General features: G+C 46.7%; 1 protein-coding gene across 1 annotated transcript in view; it reads left to right on the top strand.

The window, feature by feature from the left end:
* Positions 1-1,759: 1,759 nt before the first annotated feature.
* The window catches only part of CACHD1 (cache domain containing 1), a 150,175-nt gene continuing 130,279 nt past the window's right edge, over positions 1,760-21,655 (top strand). The window contains exon 1 of the mRNA XM_088447835.1: positions 1,760-2,173. Coding sequence (XP_088303961.1) covers positions 1,991-2,173 — 183 coding nt within the window. The 5' untranslated portion in view covers positions 1,760-1,990. The remainder of the gene's footprint in view (positions 2,174-21,655) is intronic.

Below are 21,655 nucleotides of genomic sequence, written 5' to 3'. Positions count from 1 at the left end.
CCCTCCTCTGGACCCCATTGAAGCCATGTCCTCCCTTTCCCTGGCCCCTGTGTGAGCCATGCCCCCCCCCCCATTCTTCTGGCCCCTGTGTGAGCCATGCCCCCCCTTCTTCTGGCCCCTGTGTGAGCCATGCCCCCACTTCTTCTGGCCCCTGTGTGAGCCATGCCCCCCCCTTCTTCTGGCCCCTGTGTGAGCCATGCCCCCCCTTCTTCTGGCCCCTGTGTGAGCCATGCCCCCATTTCCCCTGGCCCCTGTGTGAGCAATGTCACCCCTTCCCCTGTATGAGCCATGCCCCCCCCTTCCCCTGTATGAACAATGTCCCCCCTTCCCCTGTGTCAGCCATGCCCCCTTTCCCCTGGCCGTGTGAGCCATGCCCCTGTATGAGCATTGCCCCCCTTCCTCTGTATGAGCCATGCCCCCTTTATAAGCAATGTCCCCCTTCCACTATATGAGCAATGCCACCCTTCCCCTGTATGAGCAATGCCACCCTTCCCCTGTATGAGCCATGTGCCCCTTCCCCTGTATGAGCAATGTCCCCCTTGGCCCCTGCATGAGCAATGTCCCCCTTCCCCTGTATGAGCCATGTCCCCCCTTCCACTGTCCCCTGCATTAGCAATGTCCCCCTTCCGCTGTCCCCTGTATGAGCCATGTCCCCCCTTCCCCTGTATGAGCCATGTCCCCCCTTCCCCTGGTCCCTGCATGAGCCATGTCCCCCCTTCCCCTGGCCCCTGTATGAGCCATGTCCCCCCTTCCCCTGTTCCCTGTATGAGCCATGTCCCCCCTTCCCCTGGCCCCTGTATGAGCCATGTCCCCCCTTCCCCTGTTCCCTGTATGAGCCATGTCCCCCCTTCCCCTGGCCCCTGTGTGAGCCATGCCCCCCCTTCTTCTGGCCCCTGTGTGAGCCATGCCCCCATTTCCCCTGGCCCCTGTGTGAGCAATGTCACCCCTTCCCCTGTATGAGCCATGCCCCCCCCTTCCCCTGTATGAACAATGTCCCCCCTTCCCCTGTGTCAGCCATGCCCCCCTTCCCCTGGCCGTGTGAGCCATGCCCCTGTATGAGCATTGCCCCCCTTCCTCTGTATGAGCCATGCCCCCTTTATAAGCAATGTCCCCCTTCCCCTATATGAGCAATGCCACCCTTCCCCTGTATGAGCCATGTGCCCCTTCCCCTGTATGAGCAATGTCCCCCTTGGCCCCTGCATGAGCAATGTCCCCCTTCCCCTGTATGAGCCATGTCCCCCCTTCCGCTGTCCCCTGCATTAGCAATGTCCCCCTTCCGCTGTCCCCTGTATGAGCCATGTCCCCCCTTCCGCTGTCCCCTGTATGAGCCATGTCCCCCCTTCCCCTGTATGAGCCATGTCCCCCCTTCCCCTGGTCCCTGCATGAGCCATGTCCCCCCTTCCCCTGGCCCCTGTATGAGCCATGTCCCCCCTTCCCCTGTTCCCTGTATGAGCCATGTCCCCCCTTCCCCTGGCCCCTGTATGAGCCATGTCCCCCCTTCCCCTGTATGAGCCATGTCCCCCCTTCCCCTGGCCCCTGTATGAGCCATGTCCCCCCTTCCCCTGTTCTCTGTATGAGCCATGTCCCCCCTTCCCCTGTATGAGCCATGTCCCCCCTTCCCCTGGCCCCTGTATGAGCCATGTCCCCCCTTCCCCTGGCCCCTGTATGAGCCATGTCCCCCCTTCCCCTGGCCCCTGTATGAGCCATGTCTGCAGCACGGGGGCAGCATTACTCCCATACTCCCGTCACTCTTCCCCTCAGTCTCCGGCCGTGATTTCCCCGCCTCCTCCTCCTTTCTTGCAGCCGCCTCAGTTCGCACTTTCCCCGGGACACTGGCAGATCCGGAGCCTGAGAGTAGCCCGGGAGCACTGACTGCGATCCCCGCTCCCTGCCCTGCAGCGTCCCCGGCCCACAGCAGCCGCCCATGCTGGAGCCCGGAGCCGCCCGGGGCTGAGAACTTTCCCAGCAGAAGTTTGCGGCAGTAGTTCGGATGCAGAGAGCCATGGGGCCGGGGGAGAGGGCTGCCCTCCGCCTGCTCGTCCTCTGCTCCCTGGCCGTCCCCTGGACACCTGCCCGGGCAGACTCGGACTTCTCCATCCTGGACGAGGCGCAGCTGCTGGCGGCTCACATGAAGAGACTGTCCACGGAGGAGCTGGGGGTGCTCCCCATGCAGGTACGTGGGGGAGACGGCCGCTGGAGTAATTGGGTTCCCGGGCTGCACTGTGGAAGTGAGTGGATGGTGTGCTGCCCAGGACTGGAACAGACTATAGTATTATATATGTACTGTATGGGGCACTTCTGGGGGTGCTCAGTGTGTTACATTGTTACTGGGGGGGGGGGGGTCCTCAGTATGTTACATTGTTACTGGGGGTCCTCAGTGTGTTACATTGTTACTGGGGGGGTCTTCAGTGTGTTACATTGTTACTGGGGGTGCTCAGTGTGTTACATTGTTGGGGGGGGTGCTCAGTGTGTTACATTGTTACGGGGGTCCTCAGTATGTTACATTGTTACTGGGGGGTCCTCAGTATGTTACATTGTTACTGGGGGGTCCTCAGTATGTTACATTGTTACTGGGGGGTCCTCAGTATGTTACATTGTTACTGGGGGGTCCTCAATGTGTTACATTGTTACTGGGGGTCCTCAGTGTGTTACATTGTTACTGGGGGTCCTCAGTGTGTTACATTGTTACTGGGGGTCCTCAATGTGTTACATTGTTACTGGGGGTCCTCGGTGAGTTACATTGTTACTGGGGGTCCTTGGTGCGTTACATTGTTACTGTGGGGTCCTCTTTTCATTACATTGTTACTGGTATATGTAGTACTTGGGTCACCGGTCTATGAATATTTGGGTGCCTGTAGCAGAATATATATTATATATGTACTGTATAGGTCACTTCTTGTGTTCAATGTGTTACATTGTTGCTGGATTTTCTCAGTGTGTTACATTGTTGCTGGATTTTCTCAGTGTGTTACATTGTTGCTGGATTTTCTCAGTGTTACATTGTTGCTGGATTTCCTCAGTGTGTTACATTGTTGCAGGCATGTCGCTGTAGTGTTTAGGTCAGCTGTCTATGAATGTTGGGGTGTCTGTAGCAGAATATATATGTACTGTATAGGTCACTTCTGGTGTTATCAGTATGTTACATTGTTACTGGTGTGTAGCTGCTATGATTGGGTCACTGGTAATATTGAGGTGTCTGGGTGAGGGACAACATGTGGATTAAAGTTTAGGGGATACTCAGCTGTTGGAAGCATCAACCCAGTTGTGTAACAAAATATCTGTGACATAAAATGTATGTATTGGTTTCTGAAAAGGTTTTCACTAACTGACACATTGTATCATCTATAGTATTGTTCTGTCCTACAGTGTCCAGCATTTTACAGTTTAGGGAGCAGGGGGGCATTGATGTGATTGAACAGACCTGGGGGAGGGGTTGTATTATTTGTCCCCGGGCTATTTATAGAAAGCATTGTGGTACTTACCTCTTGTCCAGTGTGTGTGTGTATGTATGTATCTGTGTGTGTGTGATATATAATATATATATATATAATATAATATATGGATCATAGTTTATGACAGTGGTGGCAAGCTAAAACCTTTTATTGAATGAATAGAGCAGAACTACAGTCATTTGCATATACAGGCCGGCATGTTTCAACTGTATTAGGGATATATATATCTCCAGTTATTTATATAGCGCATACATATTCCGTGGCATTCATATTCATCCCTGCCCCAGTGGAGCTATGAGTCTATATATTTCCCATCACATGTACACTAGGGTTCATTTTTGTCAGGAGTCAACCTACCTACCAGTATATTTTTGGATAACTGGAGTGATACTATTTGTTGAACTTATTGATTTTGGAACAAATTGGTCAAGTGCTCCTTGGAAATGTAGATGGTGGATCCCATCTCGCAAGTACAAGTCCATGAAACCAGATGAGTAGTTGGCATCTAGCTAGTTAATACGTATGTTTTATTTATCCAGGTACTAGAGGCATCAGGGTTTTGGGCCGCTCTCGTCTGGGCTGATAAAATATTCTGTTTCTTTTTCCATCTGCTCTACACTATATTTTATCTCCAAGAAACTGCACACAGAAAATAGGGATGGAAGAGATTTAAAGATCAATGGAGTGGAGCAGCCAAGGCTACTTTGCAGGGAGAGGGGGGGGGGGGGGGGGGACCTTGGAAATCCACAGTTGAATTCCAGACTGTGGTCGCTGCAATCATAGGGTTAATTCTTTTTGTCTTGTACTACTGCTAAAATCATCAACTAGAATCTGCAAGTCAAATGGAGCTAGCTAATGGCTGCAAACATTTTAATGTGTTTTATGTAACACTTTCATTCCAATTGTATGCACATTCTCATTTCTGTGTGTATATAAGAATAATAATTATATATTGATTTGATTTGGTTTCAGCAAAAGGCAAAATTTGAAAGGAGTGTGTAAGTCGCAGGTCAATTAAGTTTTAAAGGCTTTAGTGATTAGCAAGAATGCATTTCTATGCAGTCCTGGGAGCTTGCCCCCAAATGGCCTTTTATCTTTCAAAGCGGTCAGCTTTACACCCTCCTTGTGTTGACTTCCCCCCCTGCAGTTTAGGCTTTGTCTTGCAAACAAAATATTGCCATGACCTGCTATTTGGTGCATAATTGGAATTAACAATAAATAGGTTTTATTTCGCTGATCTGGGCTGTGAAATAATTATATAAATGTATATATTTATTTTGCACCCAGTTGCTAGTAGTAATTTGTAGTCTGAGATTATAGTACTATTAGTACAGAGAGATGCGCTCATTGAGCTAAATGAGGATTTCGCACCAACTAGAGGATATATAAATTGATATTTATTTTCATTAAATTGTTAAAAAAATAGGTTTATTATAACCGTGTGACTTTTTAAAATGTAAAACGATGTGATTAAATAAGACAAGAATCAAAATATAACATGTATATTAAAACAATTCGGGTTGAAAAAAAATCCACGGCCGGTGGACGAAACACGTCGCTGTTCCCTACGTAACACTGAGTCTCGCCCATTTGAAAAGGAAAAATCTGTGGAGCCCAGTTTACTATCGGATGATCTAAACCAAGCCTGGCCAACCTGTGGCTCTCCAGCTATTGTGAAACTACAAGTCCCAGCATGCCATGCCACAGTTTTAATATTCCCTACTAGCAAAACCGTTGCAGGGCATGTTGGGGCTTGTAGTTTCACAACAGCTGGAGAGCCACAGGTTGGCCGGGCCTGATCTAAACCTTCTAGCCGCCCTGTCCTACTGCCTATATATATTTAACTAATAAGGTTGTGCTGCTACAGATCCAACCAGTGTTTCATCAGTGATATCTGGCGCTTAGTAACCCCTTTGTCCTGAGATTATAGTCCGTCGTTATATTACACTTTTCTTGTTTAGTTTGATTTACAGAGCGAGAGAGAACTGTTAGCTTTTTGCCCCTCCGTGTGCAAGCAGTAATGGCATGCTCTGTTTTGGGCCACTGTTCACTATCGTCTTGCGTCACTAGGAGCGGTTGGAACCAGACATGATCTAGACGGGCCGTGAGAATTCCAGTGGGATATCATTCTGGTGAGGTCTGCCTGTGCAACTCTGCAGTAATAACATACATCTGTGGAATTATCTCGCAGACTGAAACATATGTGCACCCCCATTTTGTAAGTCCTCCTTTGGAAAGACAGACGCCTACTCCCCTATTTTTTATTTTTTATTTTTTTTGCAGTCTCTTTCTTTTTTTTTGTGAAACGTAAACTCTCTTTCTGTAATGTCTGCTACTTTTTAAAATTGACAATCGCCTGTTTCACCAGTGACAGAATCCCAGAGTTAGTGCTGATTGGGGAAGGGAACGTTTGTGTCTGCAGGAATTAAGTGTTAGGGGAACCTAAACCGCCTTAATCTTGCGTTTGGAGGTTATTTTATATTAAAACGTAATTGTTTTAATTTCTTGACACGGCTTACTGCAGCTAAAAATGACACGCGTGCACTTTTGTACGTTGCAGTGGCCACCTGCATCCGTGGTTTCCAGTAACAACAGCTGTTGTTGTAACACCGTTATCAGGGGACTGTTAAACATTGTAATAGACACACAGTTAAACCTCGGGATTTAATGCTGTCTTAAGGCGCATTCACATGTAACGATTTTGTAACCAACGATTTTCTGTCAGATTTTCCCTTGAAAAAGTTACCGATTTTTTTAAAGTGTAATGAACGATTTTTACAACGATGAACGAAAAATGTTTCTTTTCTTCCCTTAATGAAAATCGTTATGTTGGACAGTCTGAAATGGACGATGAACGATAACTACAAACGGGAGCGCGCTTGAACGATTATCGTTAATTTTTATAACTCAGAAACTGAACGATAATGACGTCGTTGACGACAAATCGTTCAAAATCGTTACGTGTGTATGCACCTTTACGCTTTCATAAGAACAGGCTGAGTTACTAATGCAACATTAATAGTGGTCTGACTGACCCAAACAAGGTGTGCTTGTGTGTGTGTGCATACATGCATGTGGGAGAGATTAGAGGGCCTAACTGCTGATCGCAGATTATCTGGAAACTGCGCGTGCGTAGGACCCATTCTGCGAGTGTGCAGAATGGGTCCTGCGTAGGCGCACACAATAAGAGGCGGTGCGGGGGTGGGGTCGGCCGCCATTCCTGTTTTCAGAGAGTGGCTAGCCCAGGATCTGCGTTGATCAAGCCAGCCAGCCTGAGTAAGCTGATGGTCGCGATGGTGATCCCAGCCTGAGACCTCCACTGCAGTACTGGGATCGCAAATGCAGCAGGGGGTGTCATACACCTCTTGCTGTGTTTGCATTATCGCAAGGATCGCCCTCGTGCAGCCTTGCAATTGCGAGCCTTACTGAATCAGGCCCATAGATTGTAAGCTCCACTGATGCAGGGATTAATGTTAATCATTAAGGGGCCTATTCATTGTCAGGGAGCCTATTGGCAGCCGATAGTTAAGTATCCAACTCGGTGCGAGTTGCGGCATAGGATACTCAACTGTTGCAGCAATTCAGTATTGCTTCGGTGCTGGGACATCTGTGCCATAAAGCATCTGTGCCCACGTCCCCTTAACACTGAAGTAGCAGTGGTACTCACCCCTGCCGATCCGCACAATTGTCCACTTTTGTTTTGTATTGTCCATTTGAATAGACTCGTAAATTTATTAAAGAAACGTTTTTACCTTTGGTATGTTGTTCCTAAGAATGCCCTATCCCAGTGGTTCCCAAACTTTTTGAACCAAGGCACCCTAGAGTATCAGCACTGTTTTCACGGCACCCCTAAGCCAAAAGTTTGTTATTGAGAAATTCAGAAAAAAATGTAGTAAAGTGAAGTAAATTGTGCTTCCCCGTCATCCTTAGGGTCAGTTATATAGTGGTGGACAGGTTTGTGCTTCTGTTTGCCCACATATTTACATTACATTGACCACAAAGAATTTGATTTGGTGCTGGGCCACCAACCTGAGGCACCCCTGCAAGTGTACCGAGGCACCCCAGGGTGCCTTGGCGCACAGTTTGGGAACCACTGCCCTATCACATAGAGCTTCTTCTACTCTTTCCTATATTTGTTGCTCTTGACTCTATGGGTGCACCACCACGAATGAAAATCAATTTGTGACATTGTGGTCCAACTAATTCTGCACAGAGGTTTTTGTACGTGGGGCCTGATTCAGACCCGCTCGCGAGCGCTATGCGCTCGCAAACGGGTCGATGGTGGCCCAGAGCGCATGTGCACGACGGAGCCGGCTCCATCGTGCGCATGCGCGAGACCCGGATAGCGACGGGCAAACCGTCGCTCCGGGTCTCGTACCAAAGGGGGCCTCTCTAAAAAACAAGAAGGCCGGCCCTGATTCAGAGCGAGCGCTCTGTCAGAGCGTCCGGCTCTGAATCAGGGCCTTAATCAGTTGCACGGTCATACCATTGTGGTGAACGAACCCCCTCTTTAACTACCTTTCTATCATAGCCATCATTATCTTTTTCAGCAATTTGGCCTACAGTAGCTCTTCTGTGGGATAGGACCATACGGGCTAGCCTTCACTCCCCGCGTGCATCAGTGAGCCTTGGGCACTCATCTGTCGCTGGTTCATCGGTTGTCTTTCCTAGGACCACATTTGGAAGGTACTAACCGCAGCATACCGGGAACTCCCCGCAAGACCTGACGATTTGGCGATGCTCTGGCCCAGGCGTCTAACCGTCACCAAGTCGCTCAGATCCTCACACTTGCCCATTTTTTCTGCTTCCGGCACATCGTGCTCAAGAACGAGTGTTCATTTTGCCTATTATATCCCACCCCTTGACTGGTGCCATTATAACATTATAATCATTGATATTTATTTAAACTGTCAGTGGCTTTAATGTTACGGCTGATGGGTATATATAGATATATAACAAAGTTGAAATATAAGACCAAGTATTCTAAATAGTTTCCAGCGTTTCAGATTTTTATGCTCTTTTGGCAGGAAAATATATATATATAATGTAAAAATTGAAGGTGCTGATATCATTCCATGTGGCCTGACCCGAGAATGACTGGGTTATTTGACCACACGCATGTAGATGTGTGTGGGCGACTCACGTTGGACAGGTCCAGTGTTTGGGTGGGCAGGCTGAATGGACGTATCCCAAGTGACACAATGATGCCCATTGTCCCAGCGATCGCGCACACAGACTAATGCAGTCACTTGTCACCATGATTTACTGTCTGGACATACGCAGAAAATACCGCTCAGTCCAATGTATTGTATCAGGCAGTAAATCTTGTCTGGAAGGGAATGATGAGCGTTTTAAATGAGAAATAAATAAAAAAATATATATATAATCTGATAATGGTGCTTCTTAGGGAATTCATAGGCTGAATGTCATGAAAGTTTTATTTATTTTTATTTTTTTTCCTGTCCACAAAGTATATACCAATGAAAGGAGGAGGCGGGTGTATATATATATAAAATACTGGCAGGGCATAACCCGCTGAGTGTTGCTGCACAGGGAATGATTGAGTTGAGACTTGTCTCGAGGCTGTTTTCTTTTTCTGTCGCTGATCGTCAACATCGTATTAATAATCCAACGCAATTCATTGTAGTGAGCCCTCCGCTGTGCAACGCCATTGTCATCTGGTTCTGCTCCAAATACAACAATCTTTTCAGGCACTCTGTGAAAGCAAATGACTGTTGCGCCCTCCCCCTCCCCCTCCCCCTCCCCTCACACTCTATTTAATTCCACTTGGACGTTTTCAATTTCATAAAACAAATAAAAAAAAATATTATTGTTTATTTTTTTGAGTGAAGTCCAAGTGGAAGAGGCAGTTCAAACGAGCTCGCTTAGGAGACCGAATTTGAATTTTTAATTAGGCTTTGAGTTCTGTCTTCAAAGCGTGAGACATCATTAGTGATGTAAGCCTGTCTGCATTAGCCAAGAGTGACATTTTAGTTCAAAAGCAGGGGTGCAGCTGTCCTGTGTAGATAAAAGTTGTGAGAGGGTGGTGCGGAGAGGTGGATTGGCGGGTAATTAGCTGTCCTGCTTCCCGGCTGTAGGCTGGGATCTTGCAATATTATAGCCGGTCAGGGTGAATTATTAACAGCACGAAAATCCAACCGTGTCAGAGTCATTTGGGTCTCCTGAGCTGCAGTAGGACTGATAAGACCAGCATGCTTAAAAATCCGTTTGAGCTGAATGTACTAAATGGCTGGGGCGAGCACTGGCCTTGTTCGCGCTGCAGGGAAATGGGATGTTGATGTGGACTAAGATCCTATATTACAGTACATAACTGCGATGTTCCATATTCTACATGAGATCAGGCCGTAGCTCCCAGCTGTTGCTGGAGCTGCCTGTGGCCAGCCGGGCTTGCTGGGACCTTTAGTTCCACATAAGCCGATGAGGCACACCTGCCGTACCAATGCAATACAATGTAAGATGTGCTGGATATACAGTGATGTGCAATGTGTGGTTGCATTGTTTAAGGGAGAACATACAGTGAACTCGGCAACGTTGCAGGTTGCTGAGAGATTTTGACACAGGTTAAAGAACCATACAAGCCTTATCTAAATTAGTCTCTAGTGTTCCGAAATATATAATATACCTTGATAGAACCTGATAAACTTGTAAATATGTTTAGTGGAAAAGTTAACCAATTCCCCATAGAAGTTAGGGTCCCCCACGGTAAAGGCAAGATGAGTGGGGCTCAAGGCTATGCAAAGGAGCAGTATCTAATCTACCGCAGTCACAACTTTAGCTACACAACTTTGACGCGTTTCACCTTTTTAAAATCTATCTATAGTCTTCATTCTAGCACCCGGCATCTGTCACAACCCGTGCAGTTCCTCTTTCCTGCCTGGGGTGTCTCTCTCTGCTCTGGTGCTTCTAGCACACACTGGTCTGTATATCAGCAGGCTGTTGTCAATTCATTGTGCTAGGAGCACCAGAGCAGAGAGCGACGCCCCAGGCAGGAAAGAGGAACTGCACAGGTTGTGACCGCTGCAGAGTGCTAGAATGAAGACTATACAGATGTGTCCTTATACATATTTGCTGCAGTCGTACTGAAAAGCACCGCTTGGAGCTCCAGATGCCGTGAGACTCTGCTAGTACCAGACGTCTTTTTTGGTAAAAAATGACCACCCTCCGATTGGCGGAAAAAAACGGGCGAAAAGTCTATTAAAAACTGACGATACTTTATCGCCAGTATGGAATTGAATACGGAACCGGCAAAATCCAATTAATTTCAATAGAAGATGGGTCCCCGAGCGAAAAGACATAGCGGGGAAATTTTTTCGCTTTTTTTTAGGCGAAAAGTCGGAATTGAATGCGGCAAAAACTTTTGCCAAAAACATGAGAAAATACTATGCTGATTAATTTGATTGGCGACACTTGTATATCTGTGTGCGATTGAGTCTCTGAATCTGTATACAAAGTGCTGCAGTGTTGTGTTGTGGTTCATTTATTTATTTATTTATTAACAGTTTCTTATATAGCGCAGCATATTCCGTTGCGCTTTACAATTGTAAACATTAATAGAACAAAACTGGGTAATAACAGACCGATATATAGGTAGGAAGGCCCTGCTCGCAAGCTTACAATCTATAGACACTCAGGAGCACACAGATATACAGGAGTCACATATCACATTACTCAGCGCAGTCTCCCATATACAGACTCAGGAGCGCACAGATATACAGGTGTCACATATCACATTACTCAGCGCAGTCTCCCATATACAGACTCAGGAGCGCACAGATATACAGGTGTCACATATCACATTACTCAGCACAGTCTCCATATACAGACTCAGGAGCGCACAGATATACAGGTGTCACATATCACATTACTCAGCGCAGTCTCCCATATACAGACTCAGGAGCACACAGATATACAGGTGTCACATATCACATTACTCAGCGCAGTCTCCCATATACAGACTCAGGAGCACACAGATATACAGGTGTCACATATCACATTACTCAGCACAGTCTCCATATACAGACTCAGGAGCGCACAGATATACAGGTGTCACATATCACATTACTCAGCGCAGTCTCCCATATACAGACTCAGGAGTATACAGGTGTCACATATCACATTACTCAGCACAGTCTCCCATATACAGACTCAGGAGCACACAGATATACAGGTGTCACATATCACATTACTCAGCGCAGTCTCCCATATACAGACTCAGGAGCACACAGATATACAGGTGTCACATATCACATTACTCAGCGCAGTCTCCCATATACAGACTCAGGAGCGCACAGATATACAGGTGTCACATATCACATTACTCAGCACAGTCTCCATATACAGACTCAGGAGCGCACAGATATACAGGTGTCACATATCACATTACTCAGCGCAGTCTCCCATATACAGACTCAGGAGTATACAGGTGTCACATATCACATTACTCAGCACAGTCTCCCATATACAGACTCAGGAGCACACAGATATACAGGTGTCACATATCACACAGCACAGTCTCCCATATACAGACTCAGGAGCACACAGATATACAGGTGTCACATATCACATTACTCAGCGCAGTCTCCTATATACAGACTCAGGAGCACACAGATATACAGGTGTCACATATCACATTACTCAGCGCAGTCTCCCATATACAGACTCAGGAGCACACAGATATACAGGTGTCACATATCACATTACTCAGCGCAGTCTCCCATATACAGACTCAGGAGCACACAGATATACAGGTGTCACATATCACATTACTCAGCGCAGTCTCCCATATGCAGACTCAGGAGCACACAGATATACAGGTGTCACATATCACATTACTCAGCGCAGCCTCCCATATGCAGACTCAGGAGCACACAGATATACAGGTGTCACATATCACATTACTCAGCGCAGTCTCCCATATACAGACTCAGGAGCACACAGATATACAGGTGTCACATATCACATTACTCAGCGCAGTCTCCCATATACAGACTCAGGAGCACACAGATATACAGGTGTCACATATCACATTACTCAGCGCAGTCTCCCTTATACACACTCAGGAGCAGACAGATATACAGGTGTCACATATCACATTACTCAGCGCAGTCTCCCATATACAGACTCAGGAGCACACAGATATACAGGTGTCACATATCACATTACTCAGCGCAGTCTCCATATACAGACTCAGGAGCACACACATATACAGGTGTCACATATCACACAGCACAGTCTCCTATATACAGACTCAGGAGCACACAGATATACAGGTGTCACATATCACACAGCACAGTCTCCTATATACAGACTCAGGGGCACATAGATATACAGGTCTCACATATCACATTACTCAGCACAGTCTCCATATACAGACTCAGGAGCACACAGATATACAGGTGTCACATATCACATTACTCAGCGCAGTCTCCCATATACAGACTCAGGAGCACACAGATATACAGGTGTCACATATCACATTACTCAGCACAGTCTCCATATACAGACTCAGGAGCGCACAGATATACAGGTGTCACATATCACATTACTCAGCGCAGTCTCCCATATACAGACTCAGGAGTATACAGGTGTCACATATCACATTACTCAGCACAGTCTCCCATATACAGACTCAGGAGCACACAGATATACAGGTGTCACATATCACATTACTCAGCGCAGTCTCCCATATACAGACTCAGGAGCACACAGATATACAGGTGTCACATATCACATTACTCAGCGCAGTCTCCCATATACAGACTCAGGAGCGCACAGATATACAGGTGTCACATATCACATTACTCAGCACAGTCTCCATATACAGACTCAGGAGCGCACAGATATACAGGTGTCACATATCACATTACTCAGCGCAGTCTCCCATATACAGACTCAGGAGTATACAGGTGTCACATATCACATTACTCAGCACAGTCTCCCATATACAGACTCAGGAGCACACAGATATACAGGTGTCACATATCACACAGCACAGTCTCCCATATACAGACTCAGGAGCACACAGATATACAGGTGTCACATATCACATTACTCAGCGCAGTCTCCTATATACAGACTCAGGAGCACACAGATATACAGGTGTCACATATCACATTACTCAGCGCAGTCTCCCATATACAGACTCAGGAGCACACAGATATACAGGTGTCACATATCACATTACTCAGCGCAGTCTCCCATATACAGACTCAGGAGCACACAGATATACAGGTGTCACATATCACATTACTCAGCGCAGTCTCCCATATGCAGACTCAGGAGCACACAGATATACAGGTGTCACATATCACATTACTCAGCGCAGCCTCCCATATGCAGACTCAGGAGCACACAGATATACAGGTGTCACATATCACATTACTCAGCGCAGTCTCCCATATACAGACTCAGGAGCACACAGATATACAGGTGTCACATATCACATTACTCAGCGCAGTCTCCCATATACAGACTCAGGAGCACACAGATATACAGGTGTCACATATCACATTACTCAGCGCAGTCTCCCTTATACACACTCAGGAGCAGACAGATATACAGGTGTCACATATCACATTACTCAGCGCAGTCTCCCATATACAGACTCAGGAGCACACAGATATACAGGTGTCACATATCACATTACTCAGCGCAGTCTCCATATACAGACTCAGGAGCACACACATATACAGGTGTCACATATCACACAGCACAGTCTCCTATATACAGACTCAGGAGCACACAGATATACAGGTGTCACATATCACACAGCACAGTCTCCTATATACAGACTCAGGGGCACATAGATATACAGGTCTCACATATCACATTACTCAGCACAGTCTCCATATACAGACTCAGGAGCACACAGATATACAGGTGTCACATATCACATTACTCAGCACAGTCTCCCATATACAGACTCAGGAGCACACAGATATACAGGTGTCACATATCACACAGCACAGTCTCCCATATACAGACTCAGGGGCACACAGATATACAGGTGTCACATATCACATTACTCAGCGCAGTCTCCCATATACAGACTCAGGAGTATACAGGTGTCACATATCACACAGCACAGTCTCCCATATACAGACTCAGGAGCACACAGATATACAGGTGTCACATATCACATTACTCAGCGCAGTCTCCCATATACAGACTCAGGAGCACACAGATATACAGGTGTCACATATCACATTACTCAGCACAGTCTCCCATATACAGACTCAGGAGCACACAGATATACAGGTGTCACATATCACACAGCACAGTCTCCCATATACAGACTCAGGAGCACACAGATATACAGGTGTCACATATCACATTACTCAGCGCAGTCTCCCATATACAGACTCAGGAGCACACAGATATACAGGTGTCACATATCACATTACTCAGCACAGTCTCCCATATACAGACTCAGGAGCACACAGATATACAGGTGTCACATATCACACAGCACAGTCTCCCATATACAGACTCAGGAGCACACAGATATACAGGTGTCACATATCACATTACTCAGCGCAGTCTCCCATATACAGACTCAGGAGCACACAGATATACAGGTGTCACATATCACATTACTCAGCGCAGTCTCCCATATACAGACTCAGGAGCACACAGATATACAGGTGTCACATATCACACAGCACAGTCTCCCATATACAGACTCAGGGGCACATAGATATACAGGTCTCACATATCACATTACTCAGCACAGTCTCCATATACAGACTCAGGAGCGCACAGATATACAGGTGTCACATATCACATTACTCAGCACAGTCTCCCATATACAGACTCAGGAGCACACAGATATACAGGTGTCACATATCACATTACTCAGCATAGACTCCCATATACAGACTCAGGAGCACACAGATATACAGGTGTCACATATCACATTACTCAGCGCAGTCTCCCATATACAGACTCAGGAGCACACATATATACAGGTGTCACATATCACACAGCACAGTCTCCCATATACAGACTCAGGGGCACATAGATATACAGGTCTCACATATCACATTACTCAGCACAATCTCCATATACAGACTCAGGAGCGCACAGATATACAGGTGTCACATATCACATTACTCAGCACAGTCTCCCATATACAGACTCAGGAGCACACAGATATACAGGTGTCACATATCACACAGCACAGTCTCCCATATACAGACTCAGGAGCACACAGATATACAGGTGTCACATATCACATTACTCAGCGCAGTCTCCCATATACAGACTCAGGAGTATACAGGTGTCACATATCGCATTACTCAGCACAGTCTCCCATATACAGACTCAGGAGCACACAGATATACAGGTGTCACATATCACATTACTCAGCACAGTCTCCCATATACAGACTCAGGAGCACACAGATATACAGGTGTCACATATCACATTACTCAGCGCAGTCTCCCATATACAGACTCAGGAGCACACAGATATACAGGTGTCACATATCACATTACTCAGCGCAGTCTCCCATATACAGACTCAGGAGCACACAGATATACAGGTGTCACATATCACATTACTCAGCGCAGTCTCCCATATACAGACTCAGGAGCACACAGATATACAGGTGTCACATATCACATTACTCAGCGCAGTCTCCCATATACAGACTCAGGAGCACACAGATATACAGGTGTCACATATCACATTACTCAGCGCAGTCTCCCATATACAGACTCAGGAGCACACAGATATACAGGTGTCACATATCACATTACTCAGCGCAGTCTCCCATATACAGACTCAGGAGCACACAGATATACAGGTGTCACATATCACATTACTCAGCACAGTCTCCCATATACAGACTCAGGAGCACACGGATATACAGGTGTCACATATCACACAGCACAGTCTCCCATATACAGACTCAGGAGCACACATATATACAGGTGTCACATATCACATTACTCAGCGCAGTCTCCCATATACAGACTCAGGAGCACACAGATATACAGGTGTCACATATCACATTACTCAGCGCAGTCTCCCATATACAGACTCAGGAGCACACATATATACAGGTGTCACATTACTCAGCACAGTCTGCTGGTGCGTCCTAGTCGCATTGCATTGCAGCTTAGACACATTTTCAGTACAAAAAAGATCCCATGGCGCAGAGAAGCATGGGGACCTAGCGACTTACTCATGCCAGGCAAGTCGCTCTGTGCGGTGTATTGTATGAGGGCACATCGGTATCTGTATATCGGTCTGTCTACAGATATGCCCAGCTATATCCTTGGCACTGGCGCGGCATATCGGGCCACGGATAGCGCGAGATGGGCGCCCCCACAAGCGGATACACGCACTGCGTATGCGACCGCGCCTCCTTAGGCATGCATGGTGCGATCGCAATGCACGCCATATCGTATGAAGGCGGGGGGAATCGCATGGCGCGTTGCGTGCGCATGTTTGTGGCGCGATCAGCCACAATGTAACTGGGCACATCTGTATCTATGTTATGATCTTATTGACAACTCTCATATAGGGAAACTTGTATTACAGGGTCAGGGAAATGACAGCTGCCAGAAAGTGCATAGAATAGATATGATCCTAGTCACATCTGATCTCTATTCTACGACCATAGGGCCTGATTCAGAGCCGCTCGTAAGCGGCCGCTCGTTCGCTCCGAGCGATGTTCTCACAATTGCGCATGCGTACGGCTCGTAATACGCATGCGCGAACCAGTCAGTGCGGTCGAAATTCATGTGCTCGCAAGATAGCGAGTGCCTGCTAATTTGAGTGACAGGATGAGGCGTCTGTGGGTGGTAACAGGGGAAGGTGCTTGAAATTGGGGAGTGGAGATCCGAACGCAGGCGTGCCAAACGGTCAAAACGGGCGTTTTAAGGGTGTGCATAATTAACAAAGCAGCGTCATTGACCACGTCACTTGGTTGTTTCTTAACCTGAACTGCTCGCATGATTGCGGTAGGAAAATCCAACCACAAGCACTGCGAGCAGTTCATTCGCCTTTCGATGTACTCGATTAATCAAATAAATAGCGGAGATGACATAGGATGCGAGCGGCCAGGGGGCGTTTTTTACAAAAAAAAGACCGCATGTTTTGTTCGCTCGTTCAGACTCAGAGGCGTCAACAGACCGCAAAGAGCGAACGGTCAATTTAAATAGCCAGCCCCTTTTTCTGGACGAGCGAGCGCAAATAGCGTCCGGCTCTGAATCAGGCCCATAATTTTTTTTAGGCATATAGTTTATTTCAGTAATGCACATTTTATTAGAAGTTATTTGTATAGCACCTACCAGAGCCGTAACTAGACTTTTATGGTGCCCTGTGCCAGAAAAGGCATTGACGCCCCCTCCCCACCCCCATTTTTTCAAATACGGACATAAGACACATACCTGAGAAGGGGGCATGGTCTCATTAGGAAGGGCCATGACAAATCTGATTTGTTCCGATTGATGATGAAGGGATACTAATACTGTTGTACCACTGTTATCAAGGTGTCACTGCCAAATACAGTGTGAATCCAATGGGTGCATTGATAATAATTATTCAGCACATGCCAGTGTAGATCACCAACTGAAGGTATAGAAAGAGCGCTAATTGTATTGTATATGCATGTATTGTATATGCAGGAGATGCCCGGGATAAAATAAGTGAGAATGATTATAAACCGAAAATTTACAGGCCAAAACAGTGCCCTGTGCCGTGGCACATGTCGCACCACCCTAGTTACGGCCCTGGTGCCTACATATTCTGCAGCGCTTTACAGAGAATATTTAATTATCAATCATTCCCATCTGTGCCTGCTCCAGTGCAGCTTGCACTTTGGAATCTAACCCATGAACCCATGTGCCATGAGGCTGCAATGCTAACCACTGTGCTGCTCCACTTTTTTTTATTTTTGTCTTTTTTTGTTTCATAGAATTAGTTTTTTACAACCCAAATGAATCACATTGCTGGAGGACTCCTAAACGCATAGGATGATTGGGAAGCTGTTCCTGTAACTGTCCTGCCTTATGTCGGGTGGCTTTTATGGTCTGGGCAAACTAGTTATGATAAGTGTGCCCTCGTTTTGTAGTTGAAGTTGATAGGATGCCTAGCAATGAGCTGTGTGACTCGGAGGTTAGCACGGGTAAGCTGTTGTCTTGTGGTGTCCTCTGTGCCACGTGTGTCACTTCTGTCTGTGTCCACAGCATGGAGAAACACAGTATAGAACGGGTAGGCAACCTGTGGCACTATATATCCCAGCATGCCCAGTCACAGTTTTAGTTTGCCCTAACAGCAAAACTGTGGCAAGGCATGCTGGGATGTGTTGTCCCACAGCAGCTGGAGAGCCACAGGTTGCTTACCCCTGGTATAGTGCTGGCAGAAGTTCTATGGTGCTTTGGTTCCCTGGATGTTTTCACAGTGTTTATGTGGTTGTGAATATACAGCCTTATGAATGCTCGCCAGGTGGTGCCAGGGTGACGTCGCTGGTTCCTAGATGCCATTGGAGAGCGCAAGAAATTGAAGTCTCCGTTCAGTGTAGGCAATCGGCCGACCTTAAAGGAGATCTCCAGTCTCTGGTATATGACTGTCTTCATGTTATCTACTGTCTGTGTGTTCTGATCTATTGTGAGCTGCCAAATTATATAACTATTAGGTCGGGACCCAATCACATGTTACTGCTGTCTGCAGACGTTACGCGACTACACCAGGTCGCCTCCAACGCCGGCATGCAGAATGACCATATTGGGTAATCCGAATGTTGCCGACATTGTCGCCCAACCACCTCAATTTTGTTGGGTTTTTCCGGAAAACATCGACAACCAAGATATCGATGCTCGGGTGGCCTTGCGTTACTGATTTGTTTGATGGGTGCTCAGGCCATCATGCAACTTTAAATATTTAGCTCCCCCCCCCCCCCATTCCAGTGCCCCTCCCTGCTTTCCAGCTGCGACGTTACGTCATTGGGCCGAGTTGTGTGTTTCTGTTGCCTTGGCATATAACAGCTGTTATGGGTAGCTTGTGTGCGGACAGCTTTACCCATTTTTCCTTAAAATGGAAAAACTTGCTCTTACGTTTGTCAGATTGGTACCAAACGTTTCTTCCTGTTGGCTTCAAGCAAAAGAAATCCGTTTGTTCATGAAAGCCAGCCCATTCATCTCTATAACGTTACTAACAGACAAAACCGTTAGTAGAACCTCTCTCTCTCTCTTTCTTTTTTGCTCTCTAGAACAATCGAACTGTTTTGGAGAATGAGCCTTTGCGGTCACAGGTTTGCAATGAACCCAGGACATCTGGTTGCCCTATATTGTCAGCACAATCTACAGCTGGGTAAAATGTGATTTGGAACAGTCCTGTTGCTGCAGCCTGACCCGCTTTATATGGAAAGAGTTAAGAACGAGACTGAACGCCCATTTTCCTGCGCCCAAGATAAATGTCATCCAGATGTTTCATCATCATGGTTTAAATTTCCATCATTCCTAATTATACCTGATTTTCTTCCCGCAGGGTCGTTTTTTTTTCTTTCTCTTTTTTTTTTTATGGTGTGCATTGTTTATTTTTGCAAAGAGAAGGGGTTTAGTTGTTCCCACCGCCTTGTAGATTATTACAGAACTAAAGACCGGTTTGGTTTTGTACAATGATTAAAGTGCATGTCTCCCAAAAGCCACTCCTGCCGCAATCAAGTTGAATCTTGACCACATTTTAGCCGAAGCCTGTATGGAGGAATGCATGGAAGCCCTCTCAGTTTACAGAAAGGTATGGCACCCGCCAGGGTACCCCGCCCCCCCCCATAGATCTTATGAGCTGCTCTGCACTAAATAATCTCTCTAGCCATTGAATCTGTGTGTGCACTTTATTAGGGCGCATTTAATTGGCACAGTGTCTGTCTGAAAGAACGCTTTGTGGCCGTGAGAGGGCCCGAAAAACCATTGTGCAATTCTGGAACCCTCACTGGTGTTGAGATTCCCAAATCTGCGAGTGAGGAGAGGGAACTTATAACTTTCAGCCTGAATGGAGAATAATGGGGAGAGCTGGGCTTGGGTGGGGGGTAGAGGGGAGGGGATGAGGCTACTCCGGAATGCGCGAAACATTGTTATTGGCTGCTATACAAGAAATCCACATTTGTTAACACTTTTTATTCTCTGCACCACCAGCTGGGGCTTTGCATAAGCAGGCAGGTTGGTACTGCTGTAAAAAACATAGCACCCAGTTGGCAACAGCACTTTCACAGCGAACAAGTTTTTAACGTTACAAGGAGAAAAGAGCAGGAATTTTTATGTTTTTTGGGGGGGCGTGTGTTTAAGGGGACATTTACATTTGAATACATTGGTTTTATGTCAATTGTGCTGCTTACATCCGGGAGCGGTACTTTTTTTATGTTTAGAAAATAATTTTTTCAATTATTAACTGTACCGTTCGCTTATGCTGAAGAAAAATAGGCATCAGATGGATTCTGCGTTTATTAGGCCATTGGGGAAAAATGCGTTCTGTAGTGGGGAATCTGACTTGTAGTGGTATACTGGGCTGGATTCGGATCCGCATCCAATTTCTGTACGGCTGTGGTAGCCGACTTTCTGTCCGCACGCTACCACCAAGCACTGAAGTCGCCGTACTGGCCCACGTCACTCCTGCGAGACAGAACGGTTGTGGGCGTTGACATTCTCGCTGCCCAGTTACTGCCTAGAGACGACCATTTTTACAGGTAGTGCGCTCCATCAACTGATGAATCCATCTGTACGTGCCAGCGAGAACTGGCCCCCGATTCAGTGATACGCGCCAATGCCGCCTTCGCTGCTGCAAATTTGTACGCAGCGTCTGTGTGAAAATATACAAATGACGCAGCCGCTGGGATTTGTACTGAGACGTCCACAGGCGGTTTCGCAAAGACGAAGCAACGGTCGCAGGTCAGTCGACGACCGTCCTTCTGAGTTACCCTCTGTTCGCACAGAATGAACGCGGCGGGAACTGAGACGCCAGAGCCATTTTTTACTGCGCACGGATCGCAGTGGCAGGCTGAGACACACCCTGTAAAAGGGTGCGACACGTTTGGGTTGGAGTTGCGTTCCTCTCCCTTTCCTCGTCAGTCAGCTGCCATTACTGTCCTTTGTCCCTTATCCCAGCGCCATTAATACAATGTTTGTTTTCGTGGAAGCCATAGTTTAATGACTGTTTATGTCTGCATTTATGTGCACCGA

This window comes from Taudactylus pleione, unplaced genomic scaffold (assembly GCF_031769625.1).
Source record: "Taudactylus pleione unplaced genomic scaffold, aTauple2 ptg000442l, whole genome shotgun sequence".
Taxonomy (NCBI): Eukaryota; Metazoa; Chordata; class Amphibia; order Anura; family Myobatrachidae; genus Taudactylus; species Taudactylus pleione.
This window is presented reverse-complemented; position numbering and strand designations above follow the sequence as displayed.